We start from the raw sequence: 27813 nt of genomic DNA, 5'->3' as shown, positions 1-27813 counted from the left end.
ACAGATACAGACACTAAATATAAACATCAGCGACATGCGGAAAATAAAAGGGTTAGAAAGAGGTGTTAATTCAACGCTGGAGAACCCATGCATAATTGCATTGTTTCTGGAATTGAGGGCGGCTTTTCAAAGGAACCGACAAGGGTTTATAAACAATACATGGCGATACAGTTCATAGGGTTTAGCTGTGCACGGTAATATGATCTAATCTTATTGGCGTTGGGTTCTCAGTACCTGGCCGCATGTTTGGAATGTTTTGGAATGCATAAACATTTCAAAAATCTTCACCATCTCTGACTTTAAATCTCTTCTTCTTCTCTTCTGAGAGTTGAATCGCAGTTCTATTGCGTTCCTCCCCTCTTCAGCCAAGCGAGATCGGGAAATAATGTCTTCGTCTTCTTCTCCTATGACATTCGACTCTTTAGCCAAGAAGAGCCGTAAAATGGAACCTCCATCTCTGCCTGATCCATGTTTTCCTGATTATGATGTGTTTATTAACTATCACGGCCCAGGTTTAGAGATAGTGACTACCGTCCTTCAGCAGATGTTACGATATCTAGGGTTGAAAGTTTATCTGGATTCAAGAGTTATACGAGTGGAATGTTCTGTACCTGCCGATATACAAAAAGCCATTGACAACTCTTCGGTGCATGTTCCTATTTTCTGGAAGGGTTATGCCAACTCCCCCTCGTGTTTAGCTGAGCTTCTGCTCATGCTGAAACCAGAGGCCAGAATAATTCCCATGTTTTACGATGTGGCACCTTCTGAGCTTCGGTCCATTGAAGAGGGCATATATGCCACTGTATTCGCTGCATATGCAAAAGATAGCAGATACATCAGCATGCATGAACAATGGAAAAATGCCCTTCACAATACCTCATTGATCCCTGGTATAGAATTCGATTCGCGTAATGGGTAAGCCTGGTTTTAAAATTTATTTTTATATCTTTATTTTGCAAATTTGTCGGTTTTCGTCACCGTTGTGGTTTCTAAACAGGAATCTGGGCGCTTTATGCACAAATACTGTCGATATTGTGATTAAAGAAGTGATCAAGGCTAGAAGAACCCGAAAGTTAACAGTTGCAGAATATCTGGTTGGACTGGATAAGGCCATTATAGAGCTTGAGGTCAACATGTCGTCGATTACAGACAGAAAAAATAGAAACGGCAAGATTGTGGGGATAGTAGGAGAGGCTGGAGTGGGGAAAACAGTTCTTGCCAAACAATTTTACAACCTCAAACATTCTACATTTTGCAAATCAACTTTCTTATCTGATGTAGGCCAGGCACACCGAACTAAAAAAATGATGGAAATGCGAGAAAAACTTGTGCGCGACGTAATTATGCCTCTGCCACTTTCCAGCATTAGCTTTCGACCCAGCGGGCCAAGAGAAGACTTTGGGATAGAGACTCTCACATCTCAGATTGAGTGTTTACATTCAAAACCATTGATTATTATAGATGGCGTGGACAATGCTTACCAATTGGAAGCGCTCGCAGTGAACAAGTTTCTAAATCATGGGGCGCAGATAATTGTAACATGCCGTGATACCAAAATTTTGAAGTCATTAAAAGGGGCTATAATTTATGAGATGAGAGTACTCGACGCATCTTATGCGAGAGAACTCTTCTGTTGGCATGCATTTCGCCAACCACATCCACCCCAGGGACATGAAGATATAGTTGAACTCCATTGCAGAGTTGCCCGTGGCTTGCCATTAGTCATCAAAAGTTTGGGGCAGCGCTATTACTCTGTGCTAAACTGAGGTACATACACATTTACTCTCTGTTTTACATTGAATTGAATGGAGATGGAGATGTTAGATTGGTTTATCATTTTTCTTCTTTAAAGTCCGACTATATTGATGGCCATTGTAGCCTGCATTTTCAAAGAGTTTTTTGTTTCCCCATTTATCAGATAAGGACACATTTCCATTTCTGTGTTAAAGGGTTTGCATTATGAAATTATAAGTTTTTTGGAAAATTGGGCTTGCTGTAGTATGCTTATTAATGGATGTGTAGAACAAAGGTATGTTCTATCTGTAGTTTAGAATGTTGTGTATCCTTTCGAAGCATCATTGCCCCATGTTAAAAACATAGGATTGATTAATCTCTTCTGTAATTTCTAATAGCATTTGTGGATATTTTATGTGTTTTCTAAGTTATTATATAAATGAATATATATGTGATATTAGTTATACCACAAGTAATATACTCTCAATATATTATAATGATTAAATAACAAGATTTATACATACACACACACACAATATAAGTTAATTATTCCATATACAATATTTGTCATATATTATTTGTGAGAAATATAAGTTAAAACATTTAAATCTCAGAACCCTAACTCAAAAAACTTTGCTCGGCACTTAAATATTTGCTCGGCACATGAAGGTGCCGAGTGCCAGTTTTGGTCGGCACTTGAAAGTGCCGAGTGCCAGAAAGAAAGTAGGTGCCGAGTGACAGATAGAAAATAGGTGCCGAGTTAGCTCGGCACAAGGAAGCCGAGTAAGCTCGGTACACAAAGGAGAAAGCTCAACACCAATGGATGCTGAGTGAGCTCGGCTTACAAAGGAAATGCTCGGCACAAGAAGAGCTCGGCACACACAAATGCAGTAGGTGCCGAGTGTTCTGTTTCAACTGAAATATTATAACTTAGAGAAATTCAACGCGAATGCTTTCACCATTAAAACCAGAAACTCAAAGCTTTAACCTTTCAAATGAACTTGTCAAATGTAATGAATAGAAGAGGAAGATAGATTCAAGTATGCCTGCTTGCTTTCTATTCAATCTTCATTAAACTATTACAAAATCTGGGAGCATTCGGCTTCAACTAGAAAACCCTAAAATAACCCTAAACTGATAATATTTCAAACTTCAATAAACTTTTAAACTTGCAGCTCTAATGGCTGCATACAAAGGTGCCTGGAGCAATCACTGCTTCAGCAGGACAAAACAAAACAACAACCAACTCACAGAATGAACAGAGGAGTCACTTGCAACTGGAGACATTGAACATACTTCCTTCTGTCTCTGCAACAAGTGGATTTGCTGACCACTTTCTTCTTCTTCCTTTTCTCTGCTTTGCTGAACTGAAACTCTGAATAATCTAACTACATGAATGAATGAATAAACATTCCCTTTTGTCACATTCCACTTTCCCCCTCTTTTCAGAATTTGGAAAACTTCACCTACCAAAAATAAATGCCTGCCGTTCATGGATGCCTGCGGTGACCTGACAGGGTAGATGGGTGTAGGGCTCGAGGACAACCTGCAAGCGGTGACGTTTAATTTCCAACACTCCCCCTTTGTCCCGAGCCAAACAAGCAAGGATCACAACTGATCCAAATCAACTACACCAAGACTCTCTCTTAAGTCTACAAAAGTTCCAATGCCTAATGGCTTGGTGAAAATATCTACTAGCTGCTGTTCAGACTTGCAAAATTCCATTTTGATATCCCCATTCTCCACCAACTCTCTGATGAAGTGATATCTAGTCTCAATATGTTTGCTTCTCCCATGGAAGACTGGATTCTTAGACAATGCAATTGATGAGATGTTGTCATAATAAATTGTGGTTCCATCCTCTTGCCTTTCATTCAAATCATTCAAAATCCTCCTTAACCAAATAGCTTGACATGCTGTTGCATTTTCTGCTATGTATTCAGCCTGTGCTGTAGATTGAGCAACGATAGGTTGCTTCTTGGATGCTAATGAAATTGCACCCGATCCCATATGAAACATGTATCCGGAAGTGCTCTTCCTATCATCTATACTTCCAACCCAATCACTATCTGTGTATCCCACCAACTTGAAATCAACATTTGCAGTATACAAAATTCCAAATCCCTTGGTACCTTTCACATACCTTAGGATCCTCTTTCCCGCTTGCCAATGGGAATCCTTTGGTGTTTCCATAAATTTGGAAATCAGACTTACTGCATGCATTAGGTCTGGCCGAGTTGCAGTCAAATACATTAGACTTCCAACCATACTCTTGTATAATGTTGGATCTACTCTTTTGGTAGAGTCTTCCTTGCTCAACTTCAGACCTACTGCTGTTGGTGTGGGGGCTGCCTTACTGTTCTATATTTTAAATCTCTCCAAGATCTGCCTTGCATACTTTTCTTGAGAGATGAATATGCCATCATGCATTTGTTTTACTTCTATGCCTAGAAAGTACTTCAAGAGACCTAGGTCTGTCATTTCAAATTCACTTTTCATGGCCTCTTTAAACTCACCAATTAGAGCCTTGTCATTACCAGTAAAAATCAAGTCATCTACATATAAGACAACAATCAATGCATTACCATCTGTTGCCTTGATGTAAAGAGTGGGCTCACCATTGCTTTTGCTAAAGCCATTGCTCATCAAATATGAGTCAATTCTACTGTACCATGCCCGTGGAGCTTGCTTGAGCCCATAAAGAGCTTTCTTCAATCTATATACTTTGTTCTCGTCACCTGCAACTTCATAACCAGGTGGTTGCTCCACATATACTTCTTCCTTCAATACACCATTTAAGAAGGCGAACTTCACATCCATTTGAAATACCTTCCACTTGTGCTGAGCTGCAATTGCTATGACAACACGCACGGTTTCCATTCTTGCAACACGGGCATATGTCTCATCATAGTCTCTTCCATATTGCTGTTTGTAGCCCTTGACTACCAGCCTTGCCTTATGCTTGTCAATTTTGCCTTCAGCATTGCATTTGGTATTATAGACCCATTTCACTCCAATCACTTGCTTCTTGAGAGGCAATTCAGTTAGCTCTCATGTCTCATTTCTTTCTATAGCATCTATTTCCTCATCGATGGCCTTACACCATTTCTTCTCCTTAATAGCTTCTTCAAAATATATTGGATCACTATGAGAAAATAATGCAAAATTAACACTCTCATCATAATCTTCATACCTTTCATCTTGGTATATCTCCCTAAGACTCTTGGTCTTTCTTGGTAATAGGGAGGAGAGTGTAGGATCAGAATCTTCACTGCTGCTGCATTGCCGACTAGCTCGGTCTTCACTGGTACTCAACACTGACACTCGGTCATGCCAAGAGGAGCTCGGCATTGACTGAACCTGCTTGCCTTTTCTTTTATTTGCTCCTTCTTGCTGTTTATCAGCATCTTCTTTACTCATAATTGGCACTTTACTTGAAGTGCTCGGTGACTCATTAGTTGGACCATACCAAGACTGATTTTCAAGAAATTCCACATCTCTTGAAAGAGTCATCTTGTTGTTCAATGGGTCATACAATCTGTATGCCTTTGATTCTGAGCTGTACCCTGTAAAAATACATTTCACACCTTTGTCATCCAATTTCTGCCTTTGCTCTTTAGGCACATGTGCATATGCAACACATCCAAACATCCTTAGGTGTTCAACTGTCCATCTTCCTCGTGACCATGCTTCCATTGGAATTTTGTCACAGATTGCCTTTGTAGGACACCTATTAATTAGGTAAACTGTTGTTGCCACAACTTCTCCCCAAAATTCAGTTGGGAGACTTTTCTCTTTCATCATGCTCCTTGCCATTTCATCAATGGTCTTGTTCTTTCTTTCAGCCACTCCATTCTGCTGTGGTGTATAGCTGGCTGTGAGCTCTTTCTTTATGCCATGTTTCCTACAAAAGTTTACAAAAGAATTGGAGGTATACTCCCTTCCTCTATCTGATCTTAGGACCTAGATATAGTGTCCACATTCTTTTTCAGCCTGGGCTTTAAATTTTACAAATTTATCAAATGCTTCAGATTTATTCTTTAAGAAATACACCCATGTCCTATGACTGAAATCATCAATGAATGTCATGAAATAAGTACTCCCCCTAATGGAAGTAACTTGCATAGGACCGACTAGGTCGGTATGCACTAACTCTAATGGATATTTAGCCCTCCTAGAATTTCCAAAATTAAAGGGAAGCCTATGTTGGTTACCCAAAATACAAGCCTCACACTTGTCACAAGAATTTCCTACACGTGGCAAACCATCTACCATTATTTTATTTGACAATAAATTTAAACCAGCATAGCCAAGATGACCATACCTAAGGTGCCACAACCGTGAAGGGTCTTCAATCACACTCCTTAGAGCTGATTGTGTGGGAGGTGCAGCACTAACTTGAGATGAGAAACATGTATCAATCCTCAAGGGAAAGATTCTGTTCTTTGTCATTTGAACTGCTGCAAGTAAGTTCTTGCTCCCATCCTTTTCATGAATGACACACCTGTCATTTTCCATTAGCACTTTGTATCCATTTTGAATGAGCTGACCAATGCTCATCAAATTGTGCTTCATACCAGGGGCAAAATACACATTTTGTATTTCCTTCTTCTCACCTTTCTTGGTGCGGACCATAATAGATCCTTTGCCCACAACTGGTAGGGTTCCATTGTTACCCATCTTAATCTCAGATTTGAAACTCTTGTCAATGAATGAAAACAAAGTTTCATTGCCACTCATGTGGTTGCTACATCCACTATCGAGGTACAGAACCTCAGGGCTTCCTTCTTCACCAACATTACACATGATGAAGGTAGTGGCATTATTTCCACTTCCCATGTTAACATCAGCCACATTTGCTTGTCCTGACTGATCATTCTGCTTCTTCCAGCATTCATTTGCATAATGCCCATATTTATGACAGTAGTAGCAGTCTACATTGCTCTTATTTGAGTTGTAGTTTTTCTTACCTCCTCTTGAGGTATTTTGAGAGCTACTTGCTCCATCTGCTTTTTCTGAGCTTTCTGCTGCAGCATTCCTTTGTCCTTCATTTTCTCGACCTTTGCCTCTGGAATTCCTGCCTGAGCCATTTCTTCCTCTCCCCCTTCCTTTTGGATTTGACTGAGCTTTGAATGCTTGCTCTTGGGAAGATGAAGAAGTAGATCTGTTGATCCTATGCTCATGGGTTTGAAGTGTACCTATCAACTCATCCATTGTCAAAACAGTGAGGTCTTTTGCCTTTTCTATGGTCATGACCAAATTGTCATATTTATGAGGTAAACTCCTCAATATCTTTTCCACTATCCTCTGCTCTTGATAGTCTTCTCCATTTGACTTCAGTTGGTTAATCACATTGGAGGTCCTTGAACTGAAGTCTGCAACTGATTCATTTTCCTTCATCTGAAGGTTCTCAAACTCCCTCCTTATGTTCTGGAGCTTTATTGTACGAACTTTATCAATCCCCTTGAAGTTCGTCTCAAGGATATCCCATGCTTCCTTTGCATAATTTGCTGATGCAATCTTTGGGAATACTGTCTCTGTCATTGCTGCTTCAATAAGACTTAATGCCTTTGCATCTTTCCTCTTTGACTCTTTCAAATGAGTCTTTTGTGCATTTGTGAGGGCAGCATACTGAGTTGGATCAGTCACATCATTGAATCCATTGACCACAAACTTCCATAAATCATTTGCAACCATTATGGTCTTCATCTTTTTTGCCCATGTATCATAATTATGTCCATTAAAGGATGGTGGCTGCTGCCATATCTTTCCTGCATCTCTTGCCATGTCAAATATCCCAAGAAAACAAATGCCCTAACTCACTGTAGATGTGGGGCCTCAAAGCTCTGATACCATGTGAGAAATATAAGTTAAAATATTTAAATCTCACAACCCTAACTCAAAAAACTTTGCTCGGCACTTAAATATTTGCTCGGCACATGAAGGTGCCGAGTGCCAGTTTTGGTCGGCACCTGAAGGTGCCGAGTGCCAGAAAGAAAGTAGGTGCCGAGTGACAGATAGAAAATAGGTGCCGAGTTAGCTCGGCACAAGGAAGCCGAGTAAGCTCAGTACACAAAGGAGAAAGCTCCACACTAATGGATGCCGAGTGAACTTGGCTTACAAAGGAAATGCTCGGCACAAGAAGAGCTTGGCACACACAAATGTAGTAGATGCCGAGTGTTCTGTTTCAACTGAAATATTATAACTTAGAGAAATTCAACGTGAATGCTTTCACCATTAAAACCAGAAACTCAAAGCTTTAACCTTTCAAACGAACTTGTCAAATGTAATGAATAGAAGAGGAAGATAGATTCAAGTATGCCTGCTTGCTTTCTATTCAATCTTCATTAAACTATTACAAAATCTGGGAGCATTCGGCTTCAACCAGAAAATCCTAAAATAACCCTAAACTGATAATACTTCAAACTTCAATAAACTTTTAAACTTGCAGCTCTAATGGCTGCATACAAAGGTGCCTGGAGCAATCATTGCTTCAACAGGACAAAACAAAACAACAACCAACTCACAGAATGAACAGAGGAGTCACGTGCAACTGGAGACACTGAACATACTTCCTTCTGTCTCTGCAACAAGTGGATCTGCTGACCATTTTCTTCTTCTTCCTTTTCTCTGCTCTGCTGAACTGAAACTCTGAATAATCTAACTGCATGAATGAATGAATAAACATTCCCTTTTGTCACATTCCATTTTCCCCCTCTTTTTAGAATTTGAAAAACTTCACCTACCAAAAATAAATGCCTGCCGTTCATGGATGCCTGCGGTGACCTGATACGGTAGATGGGCGTAGGGCTCGAGGACAACCTGCAAGCGTTGACGTTTAATTTCCAACATTATTTATATATCTCATATATATACTAGCGTTTGCACCAAGGCAGGGTGCAAGTGTAGAGCCGATAGGTTTGGTAGAGTTTGAACATGTAATTCTGCCATGAAGCCCTTTGATTGACCACTAGAGTCCATCCTTAGGCATCTTCACAAATGGCACACAACTGCATGTGTTTTGTTACACAATTCTCTATGTCCTAGGAACATCCCACCATGGTGTTCACATTCACATACATCACCATGGAAAAGAAAGCCTGAAAATTTGTCAGGGACTTCTCAAATAATTTTTCCTAACGAACATCTATATTGAATAAAAGGACCCAATTTCCTTCCATCATTATGCAAATGTAAGTAACAGAAATAAGTTATTTAAGCAGATAGATACAAAAGGTAGATCCCACATCATCGGAGATAAATAAGTATATTCTTCAGCGAACCAGGAGGAAGAAATAATTGCGCTCCTATTTTGCACAACAATTACTGAAGAGAACCAATTCATAAACTGGGGATAATTACCTCTCATTGGATGCGCCAGACTTGGATGTGACACATGGTGATTGCTGGTTATTTCTCTGAAGATGATGCCACTTTGTAGAACATGTTTTTGAAAATACCAAGCTTGAACTTCTATCAACATTTTCTTTGTATGTAATAAGAACCTGGATTGTATGTTTTTAAACACCAAAATGAAGAATAACCCTTGAGGGAAAATGAAGACTGCCGATATCTCACATGACTAATAAAATGGAATGTCAAACGCTTAAATGATAGGCTCAACTCTGCTGAGTATAATTGTTGGCTCTTGGAAATGAATCTGGGTCCAATCATTGACCCGTGGCTCTGCAATTCGATGTGGACTCACCAAAATAAAATAATGATAATTAAAAATAAATAAAACATGATTGCAGCTCTCCCTAATCTATTCTGGCATGGTTGATTATGGACTATAGTTTCAGTTTGCTACAGTTACCATCAGCTTAACTAATACACGAGATGTGTCATTTCAAGTAACCATAAACCATTTCAAAACATAACCAAAACAACTACTCTATTAATATCATTGGGTGATTAATTCATTAAAGCATTGAGCGCTGACGCAAATAACAGATTATAAGGAACCGTTTAAATGACAATCTTCATTCTATCTTTTCTGAAGTATGAATTCTCTATAAAATAGAGTTTTTGCCTTTTATCGAATCCTTGAATTTTTTGTCCTTATATGTTCTCAGACAGCTCTCTGCAGAATACCGATTAGGGAGATCCACTGATGGAGTTTAAGAATATCATGTTTTGTCTTTTCTAATCAAATTTTGATTACAAGACAGATTTATTTACCAACATATCTGCCAATATAGATAAGATTTGTGCTCTTCTGAAATTCATCTTCTTCTGATGTTCTTATTCTTCTTAATTTCGTCTATAGTCAATACTTCCACTGCTCAGATTATCCCTACATCTTTTGGATTATTGTATAGCCACAGATTTATCAGTGGCTTATTGATTTCATTCAAACGCTGTCAAAGGTTCATGAACATTAACAAATATAGACACTATCAAAAATTCATGCTGTGCTGCTGCTGTTCATCAGTATGATTACTTTTCTTAGTTATTTACTGTAGAAGGAACCTGTGCAATAAATATCAGTCTACAAACAAAGTATTCTAACTGCCTGATTATCATCATCTACAATCTCAGTGTCATTATGTTTCTAGCCTATACGAGAGTTTTGTGCTTTCTGACATCGATCTAATCGAGACTGTCTTCTATCATTATTGGAATTCATTATCTCCAGCAAGTAGTACTACCCATCAAACAAATGAGAGAGGTAATAACTAACACCCGAATCAGCACAAAGGATAAGGGAAGACAAGAATCTACACTCGAGTCTGGAAACCTTTAGAATACATCGACTTAGAAACTTTTAGAATACATCGGCTTAGAAACTCTACTTCATATCTATCTATTCTTGCATCTGTTCATTTGAGAGGCCATACCTTGTATAGTATCAATTTCAACAAATTAAGATTATTATCAATATATTCCAGCATTCTGGGATATCAGTATCAAGATGTTGCTAAAGAAGTAATTTTTAAGGATACTGATAATCGCTATTGCCCAAAGCTAAGAGGAATAGAGGGAGTAAAGTCTTACCAAGTCGCATCCCCTCATATTCATATCTTTTTTACATACAAGGAAATGATGTGCAAGCGAGGAGCGGCGAGCTCTTCTCATATTGAATCCATTGTTTGAACATTGAAGAAACAAAATGGATCATGCTTTTCCTGCATGAGATTAAGTGTTGCATTGAATTTTTTTAATAAAAAATAAATAAATACCTGCAGTGAATGTGTAAAGAGGATCTTTTGTGTCAATTGGACAAGAATACAATCAATGCAGCTAAGATAGGAACTATGTGATCCGTTTTAATAATGTTTGCCAACAGGGATGACAGTGATCATGCATACATACAATGGGATCACTGACAGATTACAGGCTCACTCCAAAAGCAAATTGGAAGAAATATTCCAACTCTTAAAACAAAATATGAGTATGTGAGATAAAATTACTAAATAGATGTATTCTGGTTACAAGATGGTTAGAGAATTATCATTATGATGGAACTGATTGAAAGAAAGATTCTATCTTGACTTTAAGACAAATCAAGTGCTCAACTTGAGATACATTTATGAAGTTATTGATACATGAATTTAGAGAGATTTCTTGAGAAATGGCACCTCAAGAACCTTCAATAAGCATAACGTATCTCAGAGACTATAATATAAGAGTTCAGATTAACTATCACTCATCGTATTACTTGGATCAGAAATGAGATCTCAAATGGATAAGCATATGAAGAATAGAAACATCAACCCTTATATAGTACATCTCTATACTGAATATAATCCTTTTTGATTCATATTATAGAGCCAAGTAAAAGGGAAAAGAGGGAGATTGAGAGGGAGACTGACACATACACAAGGATCATCTTGAGAAGACTGAATATGAATATAATCCATCTACAAGTGGAAGTGTTCTAGACTATTTTATGGTTCAAATTAATAATAATGAGTATGTGGGAATTGTACATTGTGGGGTGGAGGCGGGCTAGGGGTAAATGATTACCTTAACCAATGTTTCATTCTTCATTGGAGGCATTTTCTTGTTTGATGTATAAGGACCTTCATTGGAGCAACTTGTATCAAGAATGTTAATGTGCAGATAAGTATTCATTATCTTTGATTATTATATTTACTTTCTTATTACTTGTAATTCTACACATACTATAAGAGTTATTTGCCTTGATCTTTTCTTGTGTATGTGAAGTAGATCTTGCAGAAAAAGAAGAATGACACATTAGGTAGCTTATGACAATAACTTAAAAGAAGTTGTGATCAAGCTAGATAAAGTGAGGCTCTTGAAGAAAATATCTTTGATGATTGAGATTATGAGTCTTCTACATTAAGAGGGAGTATGACACTTTTTTGAAGGCAATGCAAGAGCCTAGAAGATTGATACTCAGAGGGAGTCTAGAAATACATGTGGGTGACTGCATGAGTCTAGAAATACATGTGGGTGACTGCATGATGTTAATGGGCCTACTCCTATGTATATTATGAGGAAGTATTGACTTATCACTAGAAAATCTAAAGATTGATATTAGATTCAGAGTGAATTTGATAGGCATCCTTGGGTAAAGAGAGTTTTTGGGGAAGTAACTAGAGGACCTGATTTCCTAGGATTGGTGTTCAAGGGGAGAAATTTTAAGATGCAATCTTTCGTAGATGATATTTTTTCTATGAGGTGAAGTTCTAAGAGAAATTCTTTGTAATGCGCTTTTCTCTATGAGAGAGAAGTATGATATCAAAACCCTTTGTTCCACCTTGTAGTAGTAGCTATGGTGGGTCCACCCTCTGCCTTGGTTCATGGTGGATATCATGTGAGTTTTTACATGATACAAACTAGACCTATTATCATAACAAACTACCTTAAGTTGTTGTCCCAATGTGTTGGAAGTTATGATAACGAACAAAAGGTAACTATTGTAAGGTGATGATTCTATTAATAGATGACCAACATTCTAACACCAAAAATGTTGAAGGTTATTGGTGTCATTGTTATTAGGCCGGATTTTGCCGGACATGTTGATATCCATCATAGTTATTAGGCTGGATCTTGCCGGACACCATTAACATTATTGGTGTCATTGTTATTAGGTTGGATTTTGCCGGACACATTGATATCCATCATGGTTATTAGGCTGGATCTTGCCAGACACCATAAAAATTATTGGTGTCATTGTTATTAGGCCGGATTTTGTCAGACGCATTGATATCCATCATGGTTATTAGGCTGGATCTTGCCGGACACCATGAAAATTATTGGTGTTATTGCTATTAGGCCGGATTTTGCTAGACACCATCAAAGTTGTTATTGTTCTTCGGGTCGGATATTGCCAAACACCATAATTTAAATATGTTATAGACCACACTTAAGGTGGTATTCAAACTTATTTTAAAGTTACAATAATTGCTTAATTTCCCTCCTTACTAAAAGGAAAAGTGTTGAGAAATTTAGTCTCATTATGAATTGTAGCAAATTCCATATATAATATGTGTGTTGACAGATTTATGTTGATATCCTTAAATATGCCATTCTAGGAATATTATTCTGAGATGATATCTCTTTGTATACTCAAGAAGATAATATGTTTTTTATCAATCCTTCCTAACTAAGAGGGAGTGTTAAGTATGTAGTTTCTGTCAGATTGATATGATCATAAGATTCATTATTGATAGAAAATCATAATTTTATATATATGTATTATACATATGGTTATACTAACTAATGATGATTAATTATGGAGACATGTCTCTTCATGAGACATGTCTTTTCTCATATTTATGAGTCCTCAAATCTGCATTTGGAAAATAATCTTAAAATCAACACTTGATTCATTTGTAAATGCAAGCAAGTGATGAGTATGTGATAAAAATAAATACTAGAGGTTGTGAGAAATGTGAGAAGTGGACAAGAAGAAGTCAGAGAACCAGAAGTGAGCAGATTGGAAATAAAAAATAGTAAAAGGGAGAAGACAGTGTGAAATAAAAGAAGTCAAGTTGAAAACAAAGAATATATATAATTAGATTTTTAATCTAATATTTATTTAATATAAAAGTGAAGTAAGAGCAAAGGAATAAAATAGAAATAAAATAATATATGTATTTAATTAGATTTTTATCTAATTTAATATATCTATCATAGAGTGCTTTAGAAAGTATAAGAAGAATTAAAAGTTATATATACAACTTGATTGAAAATTGACTTCAAGGGAGAAGAATACATATATTCATATGATGAAGAAGTTGTGAAACAGAAGCATCCATCATCAATTGTAACAGCAACATTATCAAGGTGGAAGAGAAGTTTGTGTGTAATGGGTTAGTGCTCACGAAGACAAGCAGAGTGAGTTGGAGCTTCCTATAGGTCGGAGCCTACAATGTGTGGGAGTTGGAGCTTTCAGTGAGTCGGTGCTCATAAATATAGAGGTCGTAGCCTCTAGTATGTAGTAGCCTACAAATCATTGTAAAAGAACAGTTTATATAAAAAGCATTTATTATCGTGGTTTTCTCCCACATTGGGTTTCCACATAAATCTTGTGGTATTGTGTTCATGTGCATAATTTATTCAGATCAACATTTGAAGTTAATTGTTTGGATAAAGTTTTAAATTGGCAAATTTTGTTAATATACTGATTCACCCCCCTTAGTATATTCGTGTGCTCATCAATTGCTTCCTTAGCTGGAAGAAATTTTGAGATAGGATACCTTATAGAATAGAAATATTTCGCCCTTCTCATTCAGAGCTTCACACACTTGCATTATGAGCACACAAAAACACAATCAGCAATTCTTTGCTAGACACTTGAAATGGATAGTGTTAGGAGCATGGGGGCATCTCAATGTAGCATTTGTGTTTGAATATATAGAGTTGTAATAAAGCATAGGCCCATAAATGTTTCTATCATATTGAGGCAGTTGTCAACAATACACAAGGAACCACCATGAATATTAGTTTTTCGAATTGGCTTCTGAGCATCATCATACAGAGGTTTTGTGCATTAAAGTTTGCTGTGAAGAGACATGGAATTTTTGACGAAGAAACCAAACAACACTGAGAATAAGAAACAATGAATTCTTTAAAGTTGACCATTTTGAATAGAGGGTGTAAAATGATCAGAGTAACACAAATTTATGCATCACATATTGATATGAAGTCATGGGCTATCTGATGTGTAAACACAAGAAGCAGTGCATCTTGCATATCTGTTGATGTCAGTTTTGTACCACTACATAACATATTAGCAATTGGACACTTGATATGGAATATCAAGTCCTCAATTCCTCTCTTGAAAAGTTAATACTTATGATGCCATAAGCAAAAACTCCAATGTTCCTTACACCTGTGGATACTAACTCAGTTATCGATGTGATTTGCTGGTAATCACGTAGGTGGGCTTATGTTATTCATTTGAAGATAACTTGGTGGTACTTCACTTGCTTGACTTGTTCTTTTTTCCTTGATCACTTTCACTTTCAACTACTCCTACCACTAAATGCTTATTACTCTGCTACTACTCCTATGGATGGAGAAATTAGGAAATGGACGGGAATCTAACCAAATGAAAGCTTTCCAGTTGCGCTACCTCCATTGGTGCGATGATTCTAAGTGATACTCTTACAATTTTCACACTGACACCATCTTCCAAGCCAACTTAAAGAACAAGCCTTGAGCTAATTGTAAGGCGATCTGGTAACTCCTTTCTTTCCCTCGTGTAGCCAATCCTGCTTTTGTAAATCTTCTTTGCCGTGGGGGATTGTCCTTCCTTTAGTCTATCCTTTTACCTATATCATGTTTATTGTACCGATATTGGTATCAGTTATTTGCCTCATTTTTGAGAAGAAGGTGGTTTTGGGCGTCATGTCCTCTTTGTCTTTCTTCGTATTTGTTCCCTTAGGGTTCTTGCTTGCACTAACATCTACCATCCTAAACACTTATTTCTACCCTTTCGTTCTAAGTGATATGGACTACCCTTATCGATCTCCAACCTTCTTTCTATCGATGGATTCTAACTTATTTTTTCCTCGCCAAGTTCTATCACTGCACTTATCAATCTCCAATCTTCAACCTACGGGTGGGACTACCACTCATTTCTACCCCTTCTTTGTCTTATGATGGACTACACTTATATCTCCCAACTTCATTCCTAGGGTGGTCTAGCTTATTTCTGCCTCGCCAAATGTCCTATCATGGATTCTACACTTATCTCTCCAATCTTCAACCTATAGATGGGACGATGAAGTGGTGGACGATGAATGCAAGAAGAACCAAGAGAAACAAAACTAGACAAGAACAAGGAGTGAAATCCTCTTAAGGACCACCTTTCAACTCTAGAATGAATTGAATTCACCTTTACCAATAACTGGGTCTTCTTTGAAGTTCGGATCAGACTTAAGAATTTCAAGCCCTTTTGCAAATAATGATGCCCTAGTTGAAGAAATCAGAATTCTGTTTTCTTGAAATTGCTCATACATGTGCCAAAAAAAATCAGACTTCAATCATATATTTCCTTTGCCAAATAATATTTGTCCAGATTTGATGCAAAATCGCAGCTCCTCAAGAAAATCAGACCTCCACAAGTTTCGGCTTCACAAAGTTCGGCTCCACAAATTTCAGCTAGGGCAAAAATCATAGCTCTCTATGGAAGAAAAAAAATCAGACCTCAAAACATAAAAATCTGCCTTCAAAATTCACCAAACATGGAAAATTTTGCTCTAGAAACAATTCACTAAGGCCTTTTAATCTGCTCCAAGCACTCACACCTGCTCCTTCAAAAATCGCTAAGTCTAAAATTGCTTTCCCTTTGCAAAGAAAAATTGCCAAAATGGAAGAAGGCTGCCTCAAAATTGCCAAGGAAAGGAAGAGACTTGCATGAAGAATGAGAAATGAGGAAAGGGGGAAACCTTCTTATACTCAACTCTACACTCTCCACCAAGCCAACCGACTTGCACCTAGGAGAGAAAATTTAATTAGTGCACAATTCTAGCCCAGATTTGAATGTTAAGCCCAATATTAATTTTGCCATAGTGAAATTTGCATTTTTAATTGCTGGTTAAGACCAAAATTGCAAAAATAAAATAAATAAAGCCTTGGAGATGCTAAACATTTTCATTTAATGATGTTTTAGTAATTAAAATATCATTTAAAATCAGATTATGCAAACCAAAATCGTTTTTTTTAACTTCAAATCACCACTTTCTCTCAATATTTTCTTTTTTAAATCCTTAAGGCAAATGTAACTCATTTGATGCCAATTTTTGCAATTTAAACTAAAATCATTTTTGTAATGTAAATTTAATTTTTTACAAAATAAATCATTTTTTTTTCTTGCATCCAAAATCGATTTTCAAATTTTAATTTCACCACTACAAAATCAATTTTTTTCACCAAAATTAAAAATTTTCTGAAACAAATAGATCTAAAATTTTTATTTTGAAAATGCTAGAGATTATATAGTTACATCTAATTTTCAAAAAAAAATCGTCTAAGTCCAAAATTTTTGTAATTTTATCCTGTCAAATATTGTTCTAACCATCGGAAAAAAATGTCGTCTTTGAAATTTGTTCAGACTAAGGATATAATTGCCAGTTTTGAAAAATCGAGCTAAGACCTGAAGGCGTCCAAGGCATAATTTTTATCTAAAATTGGAAATTTTTGGACTTCAAAAATAACTGTGTTAGAAAGATATTAAGTTCACAAAGTCACTATGACCATTAATGAAAACATTCTATTAGCCAAATACCCTTAATGTTCATTGTCTAACTGCTGTCTTTTGGTCAAAAAATCTTTAGAATCTTTTGCTTCTGCTGAGACTCTCCCTAGATCTGCAAAATGTTAATGATCAAGAAGCCATTAAATGTGATGTTGAAACAAAGGTATTACTCCTTGAGCCAGAGACAGTGAGATGAACCGAGACCGCAATTTTAAGGAATAATGCCAATTTTTTTTGGAAAAATCAGCAAAAGCAAAAAAGATTTTTAAGGAGAAAAATTGAAAAAAACCAAATTCAATTTTTGTGGTGAAAAATTGATTAGAACCAGACAATAGAATCCAAGAGAAGGATTAGAGAATACAAAGCTTCATTTTCTAGAAAAAATAGTAGAACCCAACAAATAATTTAAGGAAAATTTTTTAAAACCCAACAAAATATTTTTGAAGGAAAAAAGATTTAAACCTTCAAAATAAATCCACATAAATCCACATAAACTCACAATATGTAGTCTTCACATGTATGTGTAGGCGTAGAGAAAAATAGAGCCATCAATTTGGAAAAATGACACATGATTTTTGTTGGGCTCGAAAAAACCCTTGACGCTCATGGATTTGTAGAATAGAGCATTAATATATAGAAAAGTTACTTCGCAGGCCACAAAATAGAGATAGATTTCATCAATAGTAGAAAACAACACCTGAAAATGATCCGTGATCTGGACAATGAACAAAATGCATGGTTGCATAGAAATCTCGCACAAATTCTGATGCGATAAATACAACTAGAGGTGTGAGGGTTAAAAACATTGAAAACTTAAACAAAAAAAATCTCATCATATGCACAAGAAAAATGCACTCTAAAACCCATGATTTTTAGAAAATAAATGCTCCAATTGAATTTTTATTAAAAAATTCATTTAAACAAAAAGTTACGTACTTAAATTTAAAGAATTCGTCAAATTATGAAAAATCGATGTTTGTATTAAATAAAGGAGATGAAGGCGTCTTACATGGATTTACAAAGGCTATGCGTCTAAAAGAAACAATCGTTAACAAAAGATAAATTAGGAAACTTTTGTAAACAAATTAATACTTCTTAGGTTATTAATCAATTCAATATGACATTTGTTCAATCTAATGTCTTCTTAATTTCACATTTGGTTGCATTGGTGGCAAAAAAACTTGCTTAGAATTTATTTTTCTTGAATTTTGTCCTATATAAAGGTTTATGTCCATGGTAAACACAAGAAATAAGGCTAGTAAATCTCTTGCTATCTCTAAAGTAATCTATTCACCAATTTTTATCAAAATTTTTAAAAACTTATAATGAATCTAATTAAAATCATTCTCATGCACCAATCTTGATAAAATCAATAAAATATTATTTTGCTACATGTGCTTGCACATTGAAGTGCAAACACATTCATTTATGAACCAACTTTTTAGGCTTCTGACCACCTATTGACATGAGTTGTGTTCCACTACAATATACAAAATTAAACACCCAATTGTTTCAAAGTGAAACACTCATACACTTAGTCCTCTGTCAACTAAGATCATCTCTCATGCTAAGTTGCACAAAGTAAGATCATGAAATGACTTCAAGGTTCCTTTACCTGTGGATTTCTACCAACTCTTGGCTCTCCTCTGACATTTTAAATTGTAACTCCATTCCCTTGATGCCACTTGATGGCCTCTTGCCAAATTCTTGCCTTGCAGCCCTTGGTTATTCATTCCAATCCAGTTTTATTCCTCATATAGAGGTCAAAATTTTCAGATTTGAGAAATCCATGGCAGAATTCCTCTAATCAGAGGAATTCCACCAATCTCTAGTAGTTTAAACTTTTCTCAAATTTTGTTTCTTAACACCACTAATTTGATCTTCTAACTCCTCTCTCCTTTCTCAAACATAAAATTGCATCATAAAAGGAGGATTCAATGCTCGACAGAGATTCCTTGACAGAGGATATCGATGGTGGAAAAGCTCGAATGAGAGGAATTCCGGCCAGAACTCTAGCAAGCATCCAAATTTTCTCTCTAACTTAAAATGTTTCAAAAGTTGCCTCCCCTCATCGTCTTGATCTTTGCTTCACACTTAGGCATTTAATCACAATCAAAATTAAGGCAACCATGGTGGGCAGAAATTCTTGAGTTAGAGGAATTTCCATGGAAGAAATAGATTCTAGATTTAGGGGGTTATCAAAAAATCCTAGATTTCGCCCAATTACAGGATTCAGAATGCCTTCAACAATGTTACAGGATTCAGAATGCCTTCAAAAATCCTAGCAGTCCAAAATTACCCAAGCTCATCTTTTTGGCGTGGAGACTTGAAAATTGCTACCGAGACCACCCTAGAGCATCTATTTGTACTGCTAAAGCAAAAAGAGGGGGTCCCCATTTGCAATTGTGTGATGTTGTGCAAACCTCACAACACCACTCTAAATACTTTTCAAGATGTTGTAGATAAGATAAGATAAATTAGTAACCAAATAGGAAATTAGTAAGTTGACAATTTTCTAGCTTGTGGTTTAATGTTTCTCTACTTGTTCTAGACTATAACCTAAGACATAACCTGGATAAACATAATTTCAAAATTCTATTTTGACTATCCACAACATCATGTTGAACTAGTGTTACCCAACAATGCATCCCCAGTAATTTTTCCACCCGTGCCTACCTCGGAAACATCTTGGGGGACAGGGGACGCCTAGGGAACTTTGATTTCTAGAGGAAATTTGACTCTAGACTCTTAAAGTCTCACAAATTTGACATATAAATTCTTTAACTTTTATATTTTAAGGTTCTATCATGTATAAGTATTACGAGGTAATTGGTAAATACTTGCTTGTTAATAACAGAGACCGAAAGGTCAATTTATACAAAAGAATGAGACGATGTTACCTTAGGAAACGATCGTAAAGAATAGAAACATTCTATTCCAGAGAAAACAAAAAAACGAAAGCAAACTAAAGCTAAAGATATTTACAAGATAACCATTAACTAATAATAGACGTCTTATCTATTATTGTAATACCCTCCCTTAATGGTTAATCTATCTAACACACCAAGCTGTCCTCGGAATTTGACAAACTTATCAGGACCAAGAGGCTTGTTGAGAATGTCTGCAATCTGATCTGTGGTAGGAACATACTGCAGATCTATAGTCCCGTCTTCAACCAGCTGTCGTATGTAATGACAATGAACATCCACATGCTTGGTTCATTCATGGAAGACAGGATTCCGTGCTAACTTGATAACGCCTTCGTTATCAACAAACAGAGTAGTCGGTCCTGCTGGTGACATCTGCATATCCCCAAACATCCGACGAAGCCAGATAGCTTCACATCCTACTTTAACAGTCCCTCTGTATTCAACCTCTGTAGAAGAGAGAGAAACTGCTTGCTGCTTCTTGCTGGTCCATGTGACTGCACCGGATCCCAAACTGAACACATATCCAGATGTTGACTTTTTATCATCAACAGAGCCTGCCCAATCTGAATCTGTGAACCCACTGAGTTTAGGATTAGAACTCCGAGAATACAGAAGTCCACAATCAGAAGTGCCCTTCACATAACGAAGCACACGCTTTGCTGCCATCCAATGATCAGCCTTAGGAGCTGTCATAAAGCGTGAAATATAGCTGACTGCAAAGCTGATATCAGGCCTAGTAGCAGATAGGTAGATGAGGCTGCCTACTAGTTGCCTATATGTAGTATCATCAACGGAAGGAGAATCAGACTTGGCTGATAGCTTGAGACCTTTCTCCATAGGTGTAGATGCAGGTTTGCAATCCTGCATTCGGAATTTGTCTAACAAGGCCCTGGCATATTTGGACTGAGAGATGAATATACTAGAAGACTGTTGCCAAACTTCAACACCTAAGCAATAATGCATGAGCCCAAAGTCAGTCATATCAAAAGACTGGCATAAGTGTTGTTTGATTCCCTGAATCAAAGATGCCGATCTGCCAGTGATGATCAGATCATCCACATAGATAACCAAAAGGATGATGTCACTGTCAGTAGTCTTGATGTACAGATTTGAGTCTGAAGAACTCCTCTTGAAGCCTTGATCACTGAGGTACGTATCAATCTTGATGTACCATGCCCGAGGGGCCTGCTTCAAACCATAGAGAACTTTTACCAATCTGAGAACCTGATGGTCTTTACCAGCAACCTTGAAACCAGGAGTCTGCGTCATGTAGACCTCTTCATGGAGATCACCATTGAGGAAAACACTCTTTACGTCCATTTGATGGACCTTCCAGCCAAACTGTGCTACCATGGCTAGGACTAATCTGATGGTGCTCATCTTTGCAGTAGGAGCAAAGGTCTCCTCATAATCAATGCCTTGACGCTGAGAAAAGCCCTTTGCCACTAAACGAGCTTTGTACTTATCCAAAGTACCATCTGATTTGTATTTGATTTTGTAGACCCATTTGCAGCTAATGGATTTCTTCCCTGGGGGAAGATCAGAAAGGACCCAAGTGTTGTTCTTCAGCAGGCTCTGGTGTTCAGATTGCATGGCCTGTTCCCACTCTGGAATTCCTTTAGCCTCGGAATATGTTTGAGGTTCAAACACACTGTGAATGTTGGCCATAAGAGCAAAGTTAACAAAATCTGTAGTTTTGCTCTTTTTTTGAGCAGTTCTCCCATCAATGAGCTCATCATCATGAAGATCAGCAAGTGTCTTAGCCCACCACTTAGGCCGGAGAGGAGAATGACCAACAGTAGTACGAGGAGATGCTTGATCAGCAGGATCCTCATCAGAAGAATCTGGATCAAACTCAGGTGAAGCATCTTTAAAATGAGGTGGTCCTGCAGGAGAAGTCGGAGGTGTCTGTACAGGTATCACTAGTAGGACTGGAGTTGTAGGAGCTACTGGAGCCCTCCCATCAGGTGGACCTAATGGAAGCCGAACTCCCAAATCATGAACCTGCATAGGCTGGTCTGCTGGATCAGGAATAGGAGAAACAAGCATGAATGGTCCTCGCTGCTCATCAAAGACTACATTGCGGCTGTATATGAGACGAGATGTCTCAACATCAATAAGGCGGTAGGCTTTGTGAAGACTGCTATATCCAACAAGCATCAGTTTCTGACTCTTGGCATCCAACTTGGTGCGTGAAGCATCAGGGATCCAAACAAAAGCAAGAGAGCCAAAAACCTTCAGGTGACTGATTCTGGGCTTACGACCTGATCAGGCCTCTTCCGGAGTTTTACCTTTGACCGCCACTGTGGGTGACCGGTTCAACAGATAAACTGCAGTGTTAACTGCTTCTGCCCAAAAACACTTCGGAACATGTCTATGTTCGAGCATGGAACGAGCCATCTCGGTGATAGTCCTGTTCCGACGTTCAACTACACTGTTCTGTTGTGGCGTGTGGGGTGTGGTGAACTGGCGTTGGATGCCATGTCTATCCAAGAAGCTAGAGAAAACATTAGAACAAAATTCCCCCCCATTGTTTGATCTAAGAGTAATAATAGATTTCCCAGACTCTTTTTCAACTAAGGGTTTAAACTTCTGAAATACAGTAAATGCATCGGATTTCTTTTTAAGGAAATACACCCACATTTTTCTACTGAAATCATCTACAAACAATAGAAAATACCTGTACCCAAGAATAGAATGAGTGGCCATAGGGCCGCAGATATCAGCATGAACAAGCTGAAGTACTTGAGAAGCTCGCCAAGAATCGCCATTGGGGAAAGGTGTGCGATGTTGCTTCCCAACCTGACATGCGTCACAAACTCCAAGGTGTTGGGTTTGAATCTCTCGCAAACCAAGAACAAGCTCATCCCAAGCAAGTTGTGAGAGATAATGCACATTTAAGTGCCCATATCGTTGATGCCAAAGTGTGCTGATGGAAGATCGCCGAGCAGCCATAGTTAAGTCCTGAGAATCACCAAAATCAGTAAGTCTGAAAAGACCATGATCCTCAAGACCAACTGCAACAGTAGACTTAGTCGCCTGATCAGTGATGGTGCACTGATGTTAACTGAAGGTGACTGCCAAGTGTGGAGAATGTCGCAGCAACTGACTGATCGAGAGTAGATTTAGTTCCATCCCTGGAACGTAGTACACATCAAGGAATATGAGCTTCCTCCCAACAGACTGAATTTGAATGTTGCCTTTACCAACAACCGTGTACTCTTCTCCACCACCAAAGATAACAGAATCTGAATAAGGCTGGTAGTCAGTAAACCAGTCTTTGCGGTGAGTGAAATGTCGAGAGGCACCTGAATCAATGTACCAGGCAGATGACTACACATGATCTGCGGGTCTTTTAGCCATGAAGGCGTAAAAGGCAGATTCCGCTTGCTTAGTGTGCTCTGCAATGTTCGCTTTGGGTTGCGAACTTGATTGCTTAGACTGGGCAGTAAGCGTTTCCGACATGCAACCTTCATGTGACCATACTTGTGGCAGTAGTTGCATTGAATGTTCTTCTTTTTGGTACCATCGGATGCTGGAGCAGAAGACTTCTGCTGAGATGGTTGCTGAAACTTGCCCTTATCCTTCTGAAAGGATTTCGCAGCAAAGGCTTGCTCAGTGGAGGTGGAACTGGAGCTGCTACCGAACTGTTGTTTCCACCGATCTTGCTGAAGCAGCAGGGTGCAGAGATCAGTGAACTTTAGATCAACACCAGTAGATCTGATGTTGAGAGTCTCGATAAAATGCTCATAGGAATTTGGTAAACTCCGAAGAGTGATTACCACAATATCCTCTTCCTCCATCTTGTGACCGATGGCAAGTAACTGATCACGGATTTTCTGAATCCGATTCAGGTGTGCCTGGAGCGAGGTGCGCTCATCCATGACAATAGAAAACAGAGTGTTTTTCAGAAAGAAGGCTCTGCTCTTGTCGGAAGTCTCATGAAGACCTTTGAGATGTGTCCAGATTTCGGCCGCTGTCTTGCTAGATGGAATCTGAGAAAGCTGGTCATCAGCTACGGATAGTTTGAGAAGCATTACTGCCTCTCGATTGTTCAGATCCCATGTATCTTGATTAGGACCCGGAGAAGTCGGATGTTGCTTAACACCCAGAACAAGTTGATCGGTGTTTCGATATTCGAAGATTGCGATGATGCGCTGCTTCCAGGTTCCATAATTGGGACCATTGAATTTGGAATTATGTTCGAGTAGAATATTTGTCAGAGATGCCATGGCACGTTTTTCAATGAAAAACTGTGAAAATTTGTGAAGGCACATTCTTTGAGGCAAAAATACGGAAGACCCAGAAGAATCAAAGAATGACCCAGAAGAGAGCTTGAAAAACCCAGAAGGAATTTGCTGTCGTTTTTTGAATCCGTTGGCTCGAAAATCAAGGCACAAAAATCGAGGCACCCAGAAAAAACGGACGACAATCCAGTTGAGCTCTCGAAAAGCCCACCAAGAATCTGCAAACAAAATATTTTTTTGACCCCAAAAATTAGGGTTTCAAAAAAAAAACGGCCCTAGCTGAAAAAAGCTTGAAAAAACTTCAGATTTCTTGATAAAAAATGGTCGAATCTGCTTCCCAAAGCACAATGACAGACTGAGATGGAGCTAAAAAAGTCGTGTTTGACAGCCAAACGATTGGCAGATATGGTAGGACTCGTCGTTTTTTTTAAAATGCAAAGCTGTAAAACAAATGTCAAACGACCACGATTTTCAGAGTGACCACAATGTGCAGAGAATCATGTTTTATAGCAAGGCCGAGCCCCTCCGCCAAGAAATTGCAAGTTTCCAACAACAAATCGGACGCGATTTGCAGGTCGCGAATTGGAGGAAAAAAACCTGAAAAGAATATTACGATTTTTCAGAAAAAAAAAAAAACCTGGCTGAAACTCGGATTTTTTTTCAGAAAGCAAGAATCATAGAATAATTTCGAAAATTAGCGTTGATAATTTCGGAAAAGAAATTATAATTTTCGAAAAAATTAAGAAATAGGCTCTGATACCATATTACGAGGTAATTGGTAAATACTTGCTTGTTAATAACAGAGACCAAAAGGTCAATTTATACAAAAGAATGAGACGATGTTTCCTTAGGAAACGATTGTAAAGAATAGAAACATTCTATTCCAGAGAAAGCAAAAAAACGAAAGCAAACTAAAGCTAAAGATATTTACAAGAAAACCATTAACTAATAATAGACGTCTTATCTATTATTGTAATAATAAGTACATGCTTTTCTATGTTTTCATATGAATATTTAAAATTGCTCTACATATTTTAGTTTTCCTTATTGCTATATCCATTTGTTGTTCCCACAATTGGAAAAAATAAATGTCATCCTGGAAACTTGCCCCTTGTCCCCTACTGTACCCGTTCTGTACACTGTTGAATTCTAAATTTAGCCAACCAGAGCTTCATTTTAAATTTTGTATGAACTAAATTTCAAGTTTAGTGACTGGGACTTTACCTTTCTCTAATCTGACTGGGACTAAAAATTAAATATACATTGTGTACACAAACTTTGATATTTGTGTTGGACTGTTCACAAACTTTATGTTGAGTCTTAAATTTGGCCAAATTGCTTCAATTTCATTTTGTGGAAACTGAAGTTCAAATAGGCGAGAGACTTTTCAATGGAGAACTGAATTATTCAAAGGGGTATCCGGAGTCAGCCTAGTTATATTCAGTCATTGTACCCAACAATGTAACAAAACTGTGTCCTTGATTTTTCTGTTGAAATATAGGCACGTTCTGTTTGCAATCCAGTATCATTGCAAACCCCCAAAATAGTACAGCAACACAAAATTCATATCTAAAACATTTAAGGTGCACTCTGATATTAATTTTTCTCCTCTGTTGTCATTTTATACTTTATTGTTTTGAATGCTTTAATGTATAATTCCAACAGGAAGTAGTTCATAATCTGTTTGGCTTGAGTTCGATTATTTGTTGTAAATTACTAAATTTTCTTGATAATTCAATACTCAGGGAATGAGCATGTATGTCTATAATCTGTCTAGCCTGGGTTTCATTCTCTCTTGTAAACTGTCTTGGTATTTTTCTGTCTGTAGGGTTTGCTTGCTCTCATGTTTTAAACAATGGTTGAAGATCTGTTTTCATTATTGACAAAATGAGAGCACAAGGTTTGTTATGAGGCTAAATCTGTAACCTCTTATAGTGATGTCTGGTATGGGATGTGAATTGATGTTAAAAGAAAGGAAATGGCCCTGTTCAATGATTTGATACTGTGTTGTTTGAGATATCAGCATTGAGAGAAAAAAGGAATGTGAATTGCTTGGATAATTGATACTGGCATGCTTATGTATTTTTTATTTCTGATTTTGTTTGGTATCCACAGGGGCATTTTCATTTTGTCTGGTATTCATGGGTGCATTTTGATTTTTTTGTTATTTATAGTTGAAAATTGATTTCTTTAGAATTGAAAAAGTGAATTTTGATATTATTTGGAATTCATTGTTGCATGCCCAAAACACAACTTATCAACAGGGGCATATTTTGCACAGATGTGAACATTGCATATTGTGCCTCTGGATTAATTTACCATGTTCAGTATTTGTTGAGACCTAGGCATGGCTGTGCTAGTTCATCACTCATAGCATAGAGTATTCAATGCAGGTTTATTACCATAGGAAATAAGTTTTAATCATAATATAAAATCTTGCTGCTCAACCTTTATTTATTTGTTCATGTTTTTGCTCTTAGTTTTTTCTATGCATTGTCCTCTACCTTTATCTCTACTTATTCACTGAAGGTAAATTTTGAATTGTATTGAGGGAGTCGATTCAGGTCTAGCAAAATATTTCACTTGTATAGAGATGGTAGGTGTGAGGGTTTCTAGGGTTTAGTTATAATTAGTCTTCCATTCTCAACATGTGTCAAAGTTTGGTCTGGGGAATTCCTACCGTATATTTAAGGAAAACAATTCAAGGTTTTATGAGGTCTAAAAAAAGACCCTTTATGTCCTGCCTTTTTAGCTTGGACTTCCCAATTGATCTCATCGTAAATGAATGACTTTCTTTTTCTTTCTTTGCTGAAAATCTCTGCGATGGAATATGTAGAATTTTAGAAGTTTTGAACTTGCATACTAATATTGAAGGAGGGTTTTGCAGGTCACTCTAGCTCTCCCAATTTCAGGAAATGGTCCAAGCAATGTGTGTGTTATACAGTGGTGGTGTCCATCTACTTCTCTGCTGCAATTTCAGTCTACTGGGTTTTCTTGAACAAGGTCCAAGGGACAATTTCCAGCAACTTTGTGCTGCTGGAAGGCCTACTTATTTTACCAACTGGTTTCTCATCATGGCCAGCATTTTTATCCTTCTAAAAACATCCATAGTAACTCTCATTGGTTAGTTCATAGTACATAACTATTAACAATATCATATAATTATTATCTTTGAGAATAGTATATACCACTTGGTCAATCCTCTATAAGATTTTGCTTCTAGAAA

General features: G+C 37.4%; 1 protein-coding gene across 1 annotated transcript; it reads left to right on the top strand.

The window, feature by feature from the left end:
- Positions 1–313: 313 nt before the first annotated feature.
- LOC149545515 (disease resistance protein RPV1-like) lies at positions 314–27813 on the top strand. Its single transcript, XM_089790683.1, has 3 exons — positions 314–915; positions 998–1767; positions 27475–27813. The coding sequence occupies exons 1-2, from the start codon at positions 386–388 to the stop codon at positions 1764–1766; spliced, it is 1299 nt and encodes a 432-aa protein (XP_089646809.1). The 5' UTR covers positions 314–385; the 3' UTR covers position 1767; positions 27475–27813.

Source organism: Cupressus sempervirens, chromosome 7 (assembly GCF_028749045.1).
Source record: "Cupressus sempervirens isolate cs-2001-9-10 chromosome 7, ASM2874904v1, whole genome shotgun sequence".
Classification (NCBI taxonomy): Eukaryota; Viridiplantae; Streptophyta; class Pinopsida; order Cupressales; family Cupressaceae; genus Cupressus; species Cupressus sempervirens.
This window is presented reverse-complemented; position numbering and strand designations above follow the sequence as displayed.

What these genes read in the sequence shown, in the direction of transcription:
- LOC149545515 (XM_089790683.1), top strand. Translation starts at nt 386, where the DNA reads ATGTCTTCGTCTTCTTCTCCTATGACATTCGACTCTTTAGCCAAGAAG. An exon ending in GAATTCGATTCGCGTAATGG is followed by an intron (nt 916 to 997) that starts GTAAGCCTGGTT and finishes GTTTCTAAACAG; the next exon opens with GAATCTGGGCGCTTTATGCA.